General features: G+C 46.9%; 1 protein-coding gene across 3 annotated transcripts in view; it reads left to right on the plus strand.

The window, feature by feature from the left end:
- The window catches only part of SCRN1 (secernin 1), a 55,985-nt gene that overhangs the window by 17,159 nt on the left and 23,833 nt on the right, over positions 1–14,993 (plus strand). For all 3 annotated transcript variants that reach the window (XM_066354485.1, XM_066354487.1, XM_066354486.1), the window contains exon 2: positions 4,048–4,207. In XM_066354485.1, the coding sequence (XP_066210582.1) occupies positions 4,049–4,207 (159 nt within the window). In that variant the 5' untranslated portion in view covers position 4,048. The remainder of the gene's footprint in view (positions 1–4,047; positions 4,208–14,993) is intronic.

Consider the following 14,993-nt stretch of genomic DNA (forward strand, 5'->3'; position numbering starts at 1 on the left):
ACCATTTCCTTAGGGTAGAACATTCTATTTAAACATAGAATTGGAATTACTTGTCAAATCCATTTATTTCCGTCCAGGGAGCTGTCTCCTCCCTATCATAACATCTGCTTTGAAAAGTTGTCTGTATGCACTGGCTCCCCTCCTCCCCCAAAAGCTGGCTAAGCCTTCAGTGGCCTCAGTGTTTGTTATGAGACAGACACTAAAATCCTTGCTGCGGTCTTCCCAGTCCAATGTGGACTGGCCTCTCCGCCTCTCCAGCCTCTTCCCCTATTCTCTCTGGCCTCAGCTGCACTGTTTCTGGTTTTTTTTTTAAAATTTTTAAATTTTTATGTATGAGAGAGAGAGAGAGATATCGATTTGTCCCTGTATGTGCCCTGATCAAGGATTGAACTTGGAACCTTTGCATATCAGGATGATGTTGTAACCAACTGAGCTATCTGGCTAGGGGTGCACTGGTTGTTTAACTTACTGGCTCCTGCCTCTTGCTCCAGCCACAGGCCCTTCAAACCTGCATATCATCTCTCTGAAATGGTCTTCCTCCCCAGCCGTCTGTCCTTTGTGGACAAGGAGGTGAGATACCAGCTTACAGGAGGTCGCTGGAGGTTTGAAGAGGAGGGAAGGTACTAAAGGTTCACTTGGGAGAGAAAGAGAGGAATTGACTTGAAAAATGCATAAAGGTTTTCCAGGTAGTGATGAAGACTCTTTTATGGTACATTCAGAGTTAGGAATATGAGGTTTACATAGAAGGAAATGGACTTGGCGTCCAGGGCTCTGATCACCGTTAGCTTGTGGAGAAAAGAGCGTGCTTTTAACCTCAGTCTGCCTGGTGAGTTCAGTAGCTGCTTCCTAGTATGTGTTTTCCACAGTCTCCTGGAAGTGTCCTGCCTCCTCTTTGCTAGCTCCTTTTATATGGCTGATAGCACATTTTGTCGTTAGAATAAATGGAGGACTTCACAGATGAGTACTTCTGGGATCATTGGAAGCCATAGTATGAAAATCTTCATTGCTGGGTGTATTAGGAAGTCGTAATGCTGCTCTGTTCAGTGGGCTTCCTATACCCACGCGTGGCTGTTTAAACTAATTAAAGTTTGTAATAAAATTAAAAATTCAGTTTCTTAGTCACACTAACTACACTCCAATAGGCACACGAGGCTAGTAGCCCGGCATATTGGTCAGTGGATATAGAACGCTTCCCTCCTTGTAGAATGTGTTCAGATCACACAGCCCTGGTCTGGAGAGTGGAAAAGGACCCAGCCAAGTCACTGCCGCAGCTTCAGTGTGCAGAATGGCGATCCAGGGAAAACATGCACAGTTCGCCTTGGCTAGCTTGCTGCTGGTTGTTATACAAAGGTTGCTGTTTTACCTTGCATTAAAAAAAATAGATGAACATTCTGCTCCCTTCTGCCATTCCCAGCCGTTCACAAAGTTCAGTGGAAAATCAGCCTCCCTGGACCACAAAGCCCGGCTTCTGTTGCCTACATCCCCATCATGGTCAAGTGACCCAGATGACTCAGTCAAGCTGACCAAGTAGATGTCCCGGCTGAAGTGGAGATGTCTGTCAAAAACCCTGTTGGCTCAATAGATAATGTTTGTTGAGTACCTGTAATACAGGGGGTGGAGGGAAGAGCCACTATAGTTGGGTGGCATGGGTCCTGCCTTCAGAGAGCTTTATTTGAAGAGGAAGCAGTACATTTACAAGCAACAAATGCACATTATCCTAGAACAAGCCAGATGCATTAGTGCTTAGGGATACCGAGAAAATGACAGAGTTCTTTATAGACAGTTTTCTGAAAGAAAGGGATTTTGAATCAGATTTTTGACAGATACAGAGACTAAGAGAAGGGCATTCATTCATTTCAATCAGGTTCAGAGGCACATTGGTAAGAAAGAGTTGCCGAGGGTCAGCTTCTGTTTGATGGACTACTAAGAAAGGAGAACCACACACTTGCTCATTATTTATTGACAATCTACCCTGCAGAAGATGTGAAGAGCTGGGTTTAAAGGGCGTGCACGACAGAGTGATGCCCCGGAGGGGCAGAGCATCGCCCCCTGGTGGGCAGAGCGTCCCCCCCTGGTGGGCGTGCTGGGTGGATCCCGGTCAGGCGCATGTGGGAGTCTGTCTGACTGTCTCTCCCCGTTTCCAGCTTTAGAGAAATACAACAACAACAACAACAACAAAATAAAAATAAATAAATAAATAAATAAAGGGCGTGCAAAGGAGACATGGTCCCTGCCTTCATACTGCTTAGACTTTGAGAGGAATGACTACTAACTGCTGGTTGGTCATAAAACAGTTACACAGATATTTCAGATTTGATTGTATCGTTTGGTGACATACATTGGCGTGGCATTTGATCCGGTATGTGAAGGAGCAGTGGTTAACTAGGCAGATGGTTTTGATGCAAGAAGCCGGGAACAGAGTGCTCAAGGAAGAGGACATAGCCTGTGCAAAGGCCCTGGGAGTATTAAAGGAACTGGACAAAGGCCTCTGTGCTAAAGTGGAGAGAGTGGAGGGTCGAGTGGTCAGAAACGAGGCTGGAAAGGGGGAATAAGCTTGATCAGATTTTGGTCTTTAACCTCAGAGCTGTGAGAAACCTATAAAGGATTTTAAATAGGAATAACATAAAAAAAAATCATTCTGACCTGACCTGTGGTGGCGCAGTGGATAAAGCGTCGACCTGGAAATGCTGAGGTCGCCGGTTCGAAACCCTGGGCTTGCCCGGTCAAGGCACATATGGGAGTTGATGCTTCCAGCTCTTCCCCCCTTCTCTCTCTGTCTCTCCTCTCTGTCTCTCTCTCTCTCTCTGTCTCTCCTCTCTGTCTCTCTCTCTCTCTCTCTGTTTCTCCTTCTCCTCTCTAAAAAAATGAATAATAATAAAAAAAAGGTGTTCTCTTTAAAAAAAAAAAAAGAAAAAAAAATCATTCTGTTAAAAAGATCAGGTTGGCTGCAGTGTGGAGAATGTCTGGAGGAGCAAGGGGAATAATAGCTGCTGTGGAGTCCTCCCTTAGGAGGCCACTGCAGTGATCCAGGCTGGAGGTGATGGTACCTGGCGCGGGGGGGGGGGGGGTAGTGGGGATGGAGAGAAGTGGATAGTTTCCATGGAGACCTGACCGATTGAACCCACAGGACTTGGTGAGGTGTGCTAGGTAACGGAGAAGCAGATGGTAAGATAGTTCCCGAGTTCTCATGCTCTCTTGGCCGGATGCGGAGCTGGCCACTGCGATTGGGAGCCTCGGAAATGGGACCAGTTTGGGGAAGCTGATGAAATCTGTTTGGATCTTCAAGAGGCAGCTGGGTTGGGAGCTCAAGGAGAGAACTGAGCTGCTATAAAATGTGTGGGTCACTGGCACACGGTGACAAGGGTGGCTCTGAGCGTGGATGAGTTTTCCCAAAGAGAAAGAGCATGAACGGAGGAAAGCGGTGCTGAACGGAGCATCCAGCTACCGGGGATGCTCAATGACCCTGTAGACGCGAACAAGCCTGCTGGGGAGACGGAGGGGGCCTAGGAGCTGCTAGGAGCTCCAGTGCTATGTCTGGAGATAGAGTAAAAATATATGAAAAGGTGGAGTCTCTTTCCATCTAAATCTAGACCCATTTCCATCCCCACCTCCAATATCTATTATGTGGCAGCCACGCACCTCTGGACCGGAGGCACTTCTGTAGGGCGCTGTTACAAGGAATACATACTGATTTGTTTTTCTGTTGCTGTGACACGCTGCTGAGTGCGTGTGCTTCCTGCCTGGAGCAGTAACCTCCTTTCCTTTCTCCGATGGCGTTCCACGTTTGGCTGGCACTGCAGTTTGCTGCGGAGATGGCCTCGTTTAAACCCACGGAATACTAAACATCATCTGGTGTCGGTGGCTTTGTAACTCGACTCCAGGCGCCCCACCTTCCTTCGCGAGCGGGGATCTCAGTCATGAGCGGGCTGCGCCCAGTTCAATACGGAGACTGTGTTAGCGGGGGAAATATGCTGGACGAGCCCACTGTTGGAGCGCTCCGCGTTGGGCCGGCTTCCATCCTGTCTCTGGCCTCCGCTCTCTTTTCAGAATGGCTGTAGCCCCGCCGAGTTGCTGTTTGGTGGCCTTCCCGCCGCGTGCTAAGGACGGTCTGGTGGTATTTGGGAAAAATTCAGCTCGGCCCAGGGATGAAGTGCAAGAGGTGGTGTATTTCTCGGCTGCCGATCACGAACCCGAGAGCAAGGTGGAGGTAAGTGATGCCTTACAGCCTCTCGATTAGCGTGCATTCCCTTCCTCTTGCTTTGCCCAGCACGCCTTAACCCTGCTCACCCCTCTTCTCACCCCTCTGAACTGTCTTCTCGGCTCCAATTCTCGTTTCCATTAGGTTTGTTTATAGCTTTAAAAACAGGGTCATCTGGAGAATTCCTATATTGGTTGCTGTGGCTCGTATTTTATAATTAGGCGAACTTGTTGCCTGGTTCTAAAGCCAAGTCTACAAAATAAGGTCCGGAACATACTTTGGAGATATCGTGGGTTTGGTACCAGAACGCCGCAATACACTTTGTGATGAATGCGGTCATCACAAAGTGAGCTGTAATCTTTTTGCTGGTGGACGGTCGGGGCTTCACTGGGTAAAAATCGCAGCATGTTGAATACTACTAGACTGATCGGGCTGGTGATCACTTCGTAAGTTATATAAATATCTGATCAACGTGTTGTCCACCTGAAACTAATATAATATTGTGTGTCAACTGCAATTGAGAATAAAACAAAACAAAAGCACAATAAAGTGCAGTGCCATAAAATGAGGGATGTCTGTATAGCTTAGACTTCTGTTTTTCTTGTTTACTCCATTTCCTTTTTTCTCCTATTGATAATCATATTTGGGAAGTTTTTTTTGTTTGTTTGTTTATTCTTTCGCTTAAAACCGGACATATATTTGCAATAAACCACACACACCTGTAATGTGCACATTCACCCAGCCTTTTCCTCCTTTCTCCGGGGGACAGTCGCATGCCACGAACAGACCTTAGCTCTCGCTCTTTACGGTCTATTGCAGGGGTCCCCAAACTTTTTACACAGGGGGCCAGTTCACAGTCCCTCAGACCGTTGGAGGGCCGGACTATAAAAAAAAACTATGAACAAATCCCTATGCACACTGCACATATCTTATTTTAAAGTAAAAAAACAAAACGGGAACAAATGCAATATTTAAAATAAAAAACAAGTAAATTTAAATCAAGAAACTGACCAGTATTTCAATGGGAACTATGGGCCTGCTTTTGGCTAATGAGATGGTCAATGTGCTCCTTTCATTGACCACCAATGAAAGAGGTGCCCCTTCCGGAAGTGCAGCGGGGGCCGGATAAATAGCCTCAGGGGGCCGCATGTGGCCCGCGGGCCGTAGTTTGGGGACCCCTGGTCTATTGAGATGTTCTCCGCTCCTCCCGTACAGCTGCATGGCATGCCATTCTATGGTTGCATCATAGTTTAACCCGCCTCATCTGTCTGGAAATTTGGGTTGTTTTCCAGTGTTTTTGCCGTTACAACCCGTCCTGAAGTGAATAACAGCACTTCATCTGCTGTCCCAGGGTCTGGTCTTGGCTTATATATCTTCATTATGTTAACATTTTATCCATCAGTTTCTATTTAGGGTGCATAAATAAAACAGTTTTTTGTCAGTATGTCTTTGGGATCGGTGCCCAGAAATGGGATTGCGGGGTCACAGGGCAAATTAAGTATGTACTTTTGTTAGATATTATCAATTTTTCTTCTGTTGGTGGTCTGCCATTTTGCATTCCCGCCAGCAATGTGTGACAACACGTGCTTTTCCGAATTCCCAGAATGTGTTGTTGGCTATTTTGTTAATTTTACATTCTGCTATTTTACTAAAATTCTTTTATTGGCTTTGTCAGCTCTTACTGATTTTGGGTTTTTTTCCCCCAGGTATATTATTATAACGCCTGTAAATAGAGAGAGTTTGGTTGTTCTTCACATCTCCAATTATTTTCTTGTCTGATTGGCATATCGCTTGGATTCAGTGTAGACAGTGAGGGAGATAGTGGTACCTCGGTCTTTGTGCCTGATCTGAGTGGGCAGGCTCTGATGCTTCTTCATTAAGTGAGATGCTGGCTTTGGGACCAAGATTCATATAGCTTTATCCTGTTAAACAGTACACATCAATTCCTATTTTAAGCTCTTTTTAAAAAACCCCCGTAAGGAATGGGTGTTACATTTTGTGAAAGTTCTCTTCAGGCACTTAGTAGCCATCTGGGGTTTGGATTGTCGTGGTGTCACAGAGCTTGTGTTCAAGCCCCCCTTATTTTATTTTATTTTATTTTATTTTATTTTATTTTATTTTTTTGTATTTTTCTGAAGCCGGAAACGGGGAGAGACAGTCAGACAGACTCCCGCATGCGCCCGACCGGGATCCACCCAGCACGCCCACTAGGGGCAACGCTCTGCCCACCAGGGGGCGATGCTCTGCCCCTCCGGGGCGTCGCTCTGCTGCAACCAGAGCCACTCTAGCGCCTGGGACAGAGGCCAAGGAGCCATCCCCAGCGCCCGGGCCATCTTTGCTCCAATGGAGCCTTGGCTGCGGGAGGGGAAGAGAGAGACAGAGAGGAAGGAGGGGGGGGCTGGAGAAGCAAATGGGCGCTTCTCCTATGTGCCCTGGCCGGGAATCGAACCCGGGTCCCCTGCACGCCAGGCCGACGCTCTACCGCTGAGCCAACCGGCCAGGGTCCCCCTTATTTTATTTAGTAATGACCCCAACGTGCAAGACCAGTGATGCTGGCAATTTGGAAACGCCAAAGAAGCCGTAAAGTGCTTCCTTGCGTGACAAGGTGAAAGTTCTCGACTTAATAAGGCATTTTATCACGTCAGATGTCTCAAGAAGAAGAGTGAGTGTAGCACTGTAAGGTATTTGACAGATAGGGGCAGCACATTCATATAACTTTTATGTTTTATGTTTATATTGTTTTAATTGTTCTATATGACCATTCGTTATTGTTGTTAACCTCTTCCTATGCCTGCTGTCTAAATTAAACTTTCTCATGGGTATGTTTGTATAGAAAAAAAACATAGTGAATATAGAATTTGGTACTATCAGACATCCACTGGGAGTCTTGGAATGTGTCCTCCTGCAGGTAAGAGGGAACTACTGCAAAAATATGTCTGAAATATATACTGTAGAAAAACTCATTTTCTTTTTTTTGGGGGGGATAGGTTAAATTAATATTTTAGTCTCATGTTTACAATCATTTTAGGAAGTAGATTCCGTGGGATATTACTACTCAGATACACTGTAGGTTGAATTATGTCCCCTTGCATAAATAAGTGTAGTTTGATACACCCAGAATCAGTGTCTCGGGCAGCCCTGACCTCTTTTCTGCGTCGCATGCCTGTGTCTCAAGTTGCCTCTGTACATTTCCACATCGTGTTCTGCAGGTAAAATAATTTCCCGTGTCTGAAACCAAGTTCATTTTTCCCATCCCATGGGCTCCGTTTCCTCTAACAGCTCCATTCTTTGCCACATAGTTGCATCTAGAAACCAGAAGGAAACGTTGGCCCTCATCCTCGAATGCATGGGGACAGCAGCCCTGGGTCCTGCTGCTTCCTCTCCTGTGTCCCCATCTCCTCCGACTGCCACCCCCTCCTCCCCATCTCATTCAGACCCACCCCTGGCGCCCCTCCGTAATCTGCTTATTGGTCTCTTTGTCCTGGAGTCTTATCCCTGCAGGGTCTCCAGAATTCTTTTCCCCAGAACACAGCTCCGTCACTGCCTTGTTTAGAAACGCGCTGGGTTGTGTTTCTAGGATGAGAGTCCAGGCTGATTTGTATGCCATTCGGGACTCTTCCCAGCTGGCAGCCTCCTCGCTTTGCTTGCCTTTTCTCTCTTTCCAATTAAGACTTATTTTCTTTAGAGCAGTTTTACATTTACAGAAAAATGAACAGAAAGTACAGAGAGTTCCTATATATAACCCCTCACCACCCCCACCCCCGCCTCCCAGTTTCCTTTACGGTGAACATCGTGCCTCGGTGTGGAACATTTGTTATAATTGATGAGCCAGTATCGACCCCTTCCATAGTTTACATCAGGGTTCACTGTTGGTGCCATGCGTCCTCTGGGTTTGGACAGGCGTGTCTTGACACATGTATCCACCGTTAATTACAGTGCTATCAGGATAGTTTCCCTGCCCTGAACACCCTCTGTGTTCCACCTGTTCCTCCCTCCCTCCCCTAACCCCTGGCAACCACAGATCTCTTCACTCTCTCCATAGTTTTGCCTTTTCCAGAATGTCGTCTAGTTGGAATCAAACTGTAATGTAGGCTCTCCAGCTTGTCACCTTTCACTTAGTAATGTGCATGTAAGGTTCCTCTGTGTCTTTTCCAGGCTTGACAACGCATTTCTTTCCAGCGCTGAATAATATTCCTTGCGTGCATGTGCCATAGTTTATTTTTTCTTCACCTGCTGAAGGACATCTTGGTTGTATCCATGTCTTGGTAATTATGAGTAAAGCTGCTATATACATTTGTGTGCAGGTTTTTCTTTTTGTGGGCGTGAATTTTTAACTCGTTTGGATAAATATACTTTTTAATGTAATTTTACATTTTGAATAGGTAATACATTGAAGTGGCTCAAAGATTAAGTGATACAAAAAGGGTTTACAGTGGAAAGTCTTACTCCCCCTATTCCAAATTATTCAATTCCCAAGTTATAAAAGTCTTTCTGTTGACTTCTAACACTTAACAGTGTTTTATGCAAATAGACCTAGATATGAATTTTTAGCCTTTTATTTTTTTCATGCAAGTAGCACATTGTATGCACTATTCTCAAACTTGATTTTTTTAAACTATATCATTTTAAACGTACAGAGAAGGTCTAAAATTTGGTTTTTTTTTTATTTTTCTGAAGCTGGAAACGGGGAGAGACAGTCAGACAGACTCCCGCATGTGCCTGACCGGGATCCACCCGGCAAGCCCACCAGGGGCGACGCTCTGCCCACCAGGGGTCGATGCTCTGCCCCTCCGGGGCGTCGCTCTGCCACGACCAGAGCCACTCTAGCGCCTGGGGCAGAGGCCAAGGAGCCATCCCCAGCGCCTGGGCCATCTTTGCTCCAATGGAGCCTTGGCTGTGGGAGGGGAAGAGAGAGACAGAGAGGAAGGGGGGGGGGTGGAGAAGCAAATTGGCGCTTCTCCTATGTGCCCTGGCCAGGAATCGAACCCGGGTCGCCCGCACGCCAGGCCAACGCTCTACCGCTGAGCCAACCGGCCAGGGCCTAAAATTTGTTTTTTAATAACATTTTCTGAAGAATTTTTTTATATCTGTACATAAAAATTATAATATTTCTACAGCTAACAGTAGTCCATTGTTTAGATACTTCATAGAGTATTTCATCAGTTCTCTATTGGTAGACACAGGAACTGTTGGCCAGTCTAGAGCACATAGCATGAAGAACATTGCACACAAGTCATTCCATCCATATATGTGTGGATATAGCCATGGTACACTTCCGTACAGGAATGCTGGGTCACAGGGTAAAGTTTTTGTAGTCATTGACCTCCCCGTAAGTGTTGTGCAATTTCCTGCCTTCTGTTCTATCATCATTCTTAGTCTTCCTCTCTCAGCTCACACCATTAGCTCCAGCTACACCGAGGTGCTCGCCATTTCTTGAACAGCCAGCACAGTTATATTTCTCTGTGCTTTTGCATTTTCTATTTTTTTTTTTTTTTTGCTGAGAATATCCTTCCTTTCCCCTCTTGTCATCTACTTGGTAGAATCCTATGTATCGTTCGAGGGCCCAGCACCAATAACTTCTCCTCTCTCCAGCCTGCTAGCCTTCTGTGAACACGTAGCACTTCACGCCTTTATAAATCAATTGAAATTTGTAATCACCTGAATCCGGGGGGATGAATTCTGGCCCTGCAGGCATGGTCCTGGGTTCCAGGGTTGCCTTTCCCATTTATTGCATCTTGGGTCTTTGAGACTCAGTCTCCTCATTTGCCCAATGGCGATCGTAACATCCACTGTGACGGGGTTTTTGTGAAGCACTTGCGAACTGATGTGGGAAAGCGCTATGTAAACTCTAAGGCGAACGTTGGGCAGAGAGATAGTTCTTTTTCTCTTTTTGAGGAGCTGACTAGTGTTGAGCGGTACTGTGGTCCCAGGTCTCAGTTCCCAAACCGCTCTCTTCAGCACATGCTTCTGAATCTGCTTTTCAAACTCCGGTTCATGCCTTTCATTCCCTTGCAGTTACACCTGCAGCTGGGTGCAAGTAGAGAAGGACGGGTTCTTTTCCATATTTGGGCCTACGAGCCACAATGACGGTCATGAGACTTTCATAGCAGCCCTCACGAGCATATAGAAATGTTTTTAAACTAAGAAGAGGGAGAACTTCCCACAAAAGATCTATTCCTCAGCCATTTCATGACATTTTTTTTTCTGTATCTTTCTGAAGCCGGAAATGGGGAGAGACAGTCAGACAGACTCCCGCATGCGCCAGACTGAGATCCACCTGGCACGCCCACTAGGGGGCGACGCTCTGCCCACCAGGGGGCGATGCTCTGACCCTCTGGGGCGTCGCTCTGTTGCGACCAGAGCCACTCTAGCGCCTGGGGCAGAGGCCAAAGAGCCATCCCCAGTGCCCGGGCCATCTTTGCTCCAATGGAGCCTCGGCTGTGGGAGGGGAAGAGAGAGACAGAGAGGAAGGAGAGGGGGAGGGGTGGAGAAGCAGATGGGCGCTTCTCCTGTGTGCCCTGGCCGGGAATCGAACCCGGGACTTCTGCACGCCAGGCCGACGCTCTACCACTGAGCCAACCGGCCAGGGCCCATTTCATGACATTTTAAACGTGTGTATTCTGCGGTTTACCTAGAAGTGTTGTGGTCCCAGAAACAGATTTCCTGAGAATAGCCACATGCAGGATGTCATCCTGATTACTCATCCACTCACCTACCCACCCTCCCAGCTGGTCCACCCTTCCAGCTGGTCTTCCCTTCCAATTTGTCCACCTCCCCACCCTTCACCCTCTCCTCAGACTTTCCACCTGTCTGCCTGTCCATCCGTCATTCACTGTCCGATGAGTTCACTTTGCTTGAGGAGCCTGCAAGAATGAGAGCTCGGCCCCTCCGGCCTAGACGTCCTCAGTTTCTAAATCACACGGCACATTTCTGTTCAGCGGCCCCGTTGGCAGACCAGAGCATTTTATTTCATGTTCTTTATTCTTTCTCCTGTAGATTCGGGATTTCAACAATCCCTCTTTGGGTTGCAGAGTAGGATGGATAAATAGGTAGCTATTTGTGAAAGTCCCTCGGTCCCCTCTGAGGATGCCGTGCCACCGTGCTTCACAGGGCCCATCCAGACTTGACCTCACGCTTGCTCCTCCCTGCAGGGAGGGTGGTGAGGAGGCAGAGGAATGGTTTCCTGGATTGTGTGTGTGTGTGCGTGCGCGTGCGCGTGCATGTGTGTGTGCCCACGGATGCGTTGGGTTCACTATTTAGGAAAAATTGGGTCCAACCTTAGAATACTGTTCCAGAAAAACAAGGAATTTTAACTAAAGTGTGTATTATTTATACTTGGTACCCCAAAAAGAATTACACCACAATTTGTGGAGACGGATTATTTAAAAAAAAATTAAATTTATTGGGGTAACATTGATTAATATATAAATTTCAGGTGCATAATTTTACGCTACTTCTTCTGTGTATTATTGCATTGTGTGTTCATCATCCAAAGTCAACACTCCTTCCTTCACCATCTATTTGACCCTCTTTGTCCTCTCCCCACGCCCCTCCCCTTTGGTACCCACCGTACTCTTAGAGACAGAATTCTTGATAACCAAGTCAGGTTTCACACATAGTGTTTTTGGTAAGTGTCTTTTCATGGAATAAATCTCTTCTCCATTATTTCCCTCCTTTAAAGTGTAAAGTTCTCATTGTTTCTTTTTTTGTTGTTGTTTCCTGCAAGTTTGTTTTAATTTATTTCTGTGTTCCACTGCGTGAAGTTCTGTGGGGGGGTCCATATCCCAGTGACGTCACACAACTTCCACAATTTGGGGAAGGCTTTTGGTAGATCAGTTAGTTCCCTTTTCTCCCGCAATGAAAATACTTGCAGGAATAGAAAGTTACTAAGGACAGCTGAGAGCATTGTTAGTGGGACTGCCCAGGTGGTGGGCTTTATTTGTGGTGCGTCAGCTTTGTGTGTGAATGGGGGACGCTGGATTTTAGTTCTGTAGGTTATCTTTTACTGTAGGAAGCGTAGGTCATTCTGGAATCAAAGAGAGAGCGAGCAAAGCTTCGTGGCCGCTGGGCAAATTGTGCACCGCTCTTCCTGTTTCTGACCCTAGGCCTTTGCATTGCCTGCCCTCAAAGAGAAATAAAAAGTTTTAGAGAAATAAAAAGTAGTTCTTCTAAAATGGGGTTGATGTCTTCTTTTGTCTTTATTGAGATTCATCTGAACCTTAAGGGCACATTTTCAAAACCAGTCAAGTGGCAGGCAAGATGCTGGGTTAAAAACATAAAAAAGCACAAAAACCCTAATCAGCCAAACAAAATCTCTCAGTGACAATTAGCAATGCTGCAAATTTCCTAAAACTAAAAATATGTCTCGAAAGCATCCCATTTCCTTTCCTTTTCTTTCCCTACCCTGCGACGTCTGGCTGACTCATCAACCCGTTCCACATCGGTTTGGCTGGTGCTGCCGGGGCTGTGCTCACCGTCCCAGTACAGCGGGAAGAGACAATGGCCGCGTTTCATGAGCTGAAACGTCTATTGTGTGAGTGTCTCTATCCCCCTTTCCCTGGGCGCCATCCGGAAATAGTGTGTGTGCTGGAATGTGCGAGGGGTAGGCGACAGCCTGAGGCTGACTTGGCTTTTCCATTTCTGAGACCGTCACTCAGTGTTCACAGAGGACGCGCTCTGCAGAAGAGTTGCCTTTTATCCTGCTTCCAGGGTCTTGGTCAAGGCTCGTCTTTTCATTCTCCAACTTGGACGTGTGTCGCCAGGAGCCACCCGAGGGGCCAGCTCAGTTCAAGCGACACTTTTAAAACCTCAGCGATTAGGCAGAGTTCTGACGTTGAGGAGACGGCCTCCCCACGCTCCTCCTCGTAGGGTTCCCTCATTGCTCTGTGCCTGGGCCTCCAGGAGTCCTATAAACCGACAGGTTTGTTTGATTACAGGCTGGTTAGGAGTGGAGGAGGGACAGCGAGACACTGCCTATCACTTTCCCAGCTGATTTCCAGAACCAGTCCTGTAAACGTTGATCTTTTAAGTGGTGAATGTTTTCTTTTCTAATAGAAATTTCGGCTAGGAAGTTTGGGGCCACTAAAGTGTTTTTGCCACACCGAAAGATTTCAACTACTTTCAGCTCACTCCATGAGACCCCTACCTCAGACTCTGCCCTGTTAATAATGTGGCCGTGGGAAGGCCGTTCACGAAATGCCTGCACAGGGTGTTCTCGTCCTGGATGGCTGACTTCACAAAGTTTAGCTAATTACATCATGGGTAAATGCTCTGTATTTCCGAGGTTTGCTCCCACCGTGGAATTCTTAAAGGACCCATCTATATGAGATGAGCTTGTCCATCCTGCTTGGTCCCTCCCAGACCTGCGTGTGGTTTAGTCAGATTGCAAACCCAGCAGAGCGTGTGTGAATTGCAGCCACAGAAGGGCCCATGCTAGGGCCAGGCTTGTGTGGTTCATGACAGAGATGCCCTGAGGGGGCGGTGTTAGGGGCTTGGGGGCACACCCCCCATTTCCCCGCCCCTCTGCCCTAGCCTATGAGGGGTCTGGGGTATCAGCTTTCAGCCCTGTCCTAGGAGAGGCTGACTTGGCCCCTCCTCTGCCTGTTTGGGGGTCTCCTTCCGTTGCCCTCATTCTGAGTTCCGCCTGAAAGTGTCAAAGTGGCTGCATATATTTTGAACTCCCACAGAGACCATGTGGTCTTTCTGATTCAGTTTTTGACATTTTTTTTCTCAGTCATTACTTGCTGGGCTCTTGAGGTCCTGGGACTCAGTGACATCACGGTGGTTCCCCTGAGTGGTACCGTGGGGGTCTCCCCTGCACCAGGAGCACACCTGTGACATCCCCAGCCATCTCTTCTCGGGCTCTTACCTCTGTCTGGGATACCTTGTTGTCTGGCCCATATTTCAAGATCAACTCAAATGTCACCCACTTGATAAAGCCTCTGACCCTTGGATGCCCCTTCTCTCTCTCCTTTGCACTTCTGTTCTGCTCCCTCTGACCTTTGTTACTTATTCATTCATCTATTCAAAAAAAGAAGGCTTATTGATGCCTGGTATGTACCAGTCTTGGGATATATGGGTGAACTGAACAGGGACATCTTCCTGCCTGCGTGGAGACAGCATACTGAAACAGCACACGTGACAACGACGTCACTTAGCTTTTGGAAGGGGATGAATGGAAGGGGGGGAGGAAAAGCAGAGCAGGATTGTGTCAATCAGAGAAGAACAAGGGGGAGGAGGAACGTTTTAAGCAGACAGACCTCAGTGACTCTTCCGGAACTCGTCCTGGTGGTCCTAGCAATGTGCATTTGTGCCTTCTCTTTCCTCAGCCGGAAGGGATGGGGGTGGGACAGCTCACTGATTCCCTGCCAGCAGCTCTGAGCACAAAATGCCTTGGGTGTGGTGGGTGCTATATAAATAATTGGTGACATGGAAATAAGCTTGTAAAAATGGATTTGAGGGCGAATAAGTAAACCCATTTCCTATTTTCACTTCTTTTTTTCCTATCCTTTAAAAAATTACGATAAATCTATGCTTATGACACTGAGATTCCTCCCTACTTACTCATTCTTTTTCAGGATAGAATTTGTCACTGGAGCTCAGGGGCACACAGGGGTTTTGGGAAGTGTTGGTCAATGCCTGAACTACTTTCCACATAAACGAGTGCAATTTTAAGACATAAACGTCAATTATGTATAGGTGAGCCCAGAGGAATGTAGTTTAATTGTTTACTGCTTTGGCCAGGTTTTGCTCTAAAAGAATCTTTTTTTTAAAAAATTTTTATTTTTAAAGGAAA

Source organism: Saccopteryx leptura, chromosome 12 (assembly GCF_036850995.1).
Source record: "Saccopteryx leptura isolate mSacLep1 chromosome 12, mSacLep1_pri_phased_curated, whole genome shotgun sequence".
Taxonomy (NCBI): Eukaryota; Metazoa; Chordata; class Mammalia; order Chiroptera; family Emballonuridae; genus Saccopteryx; species Saccopteryx leptura.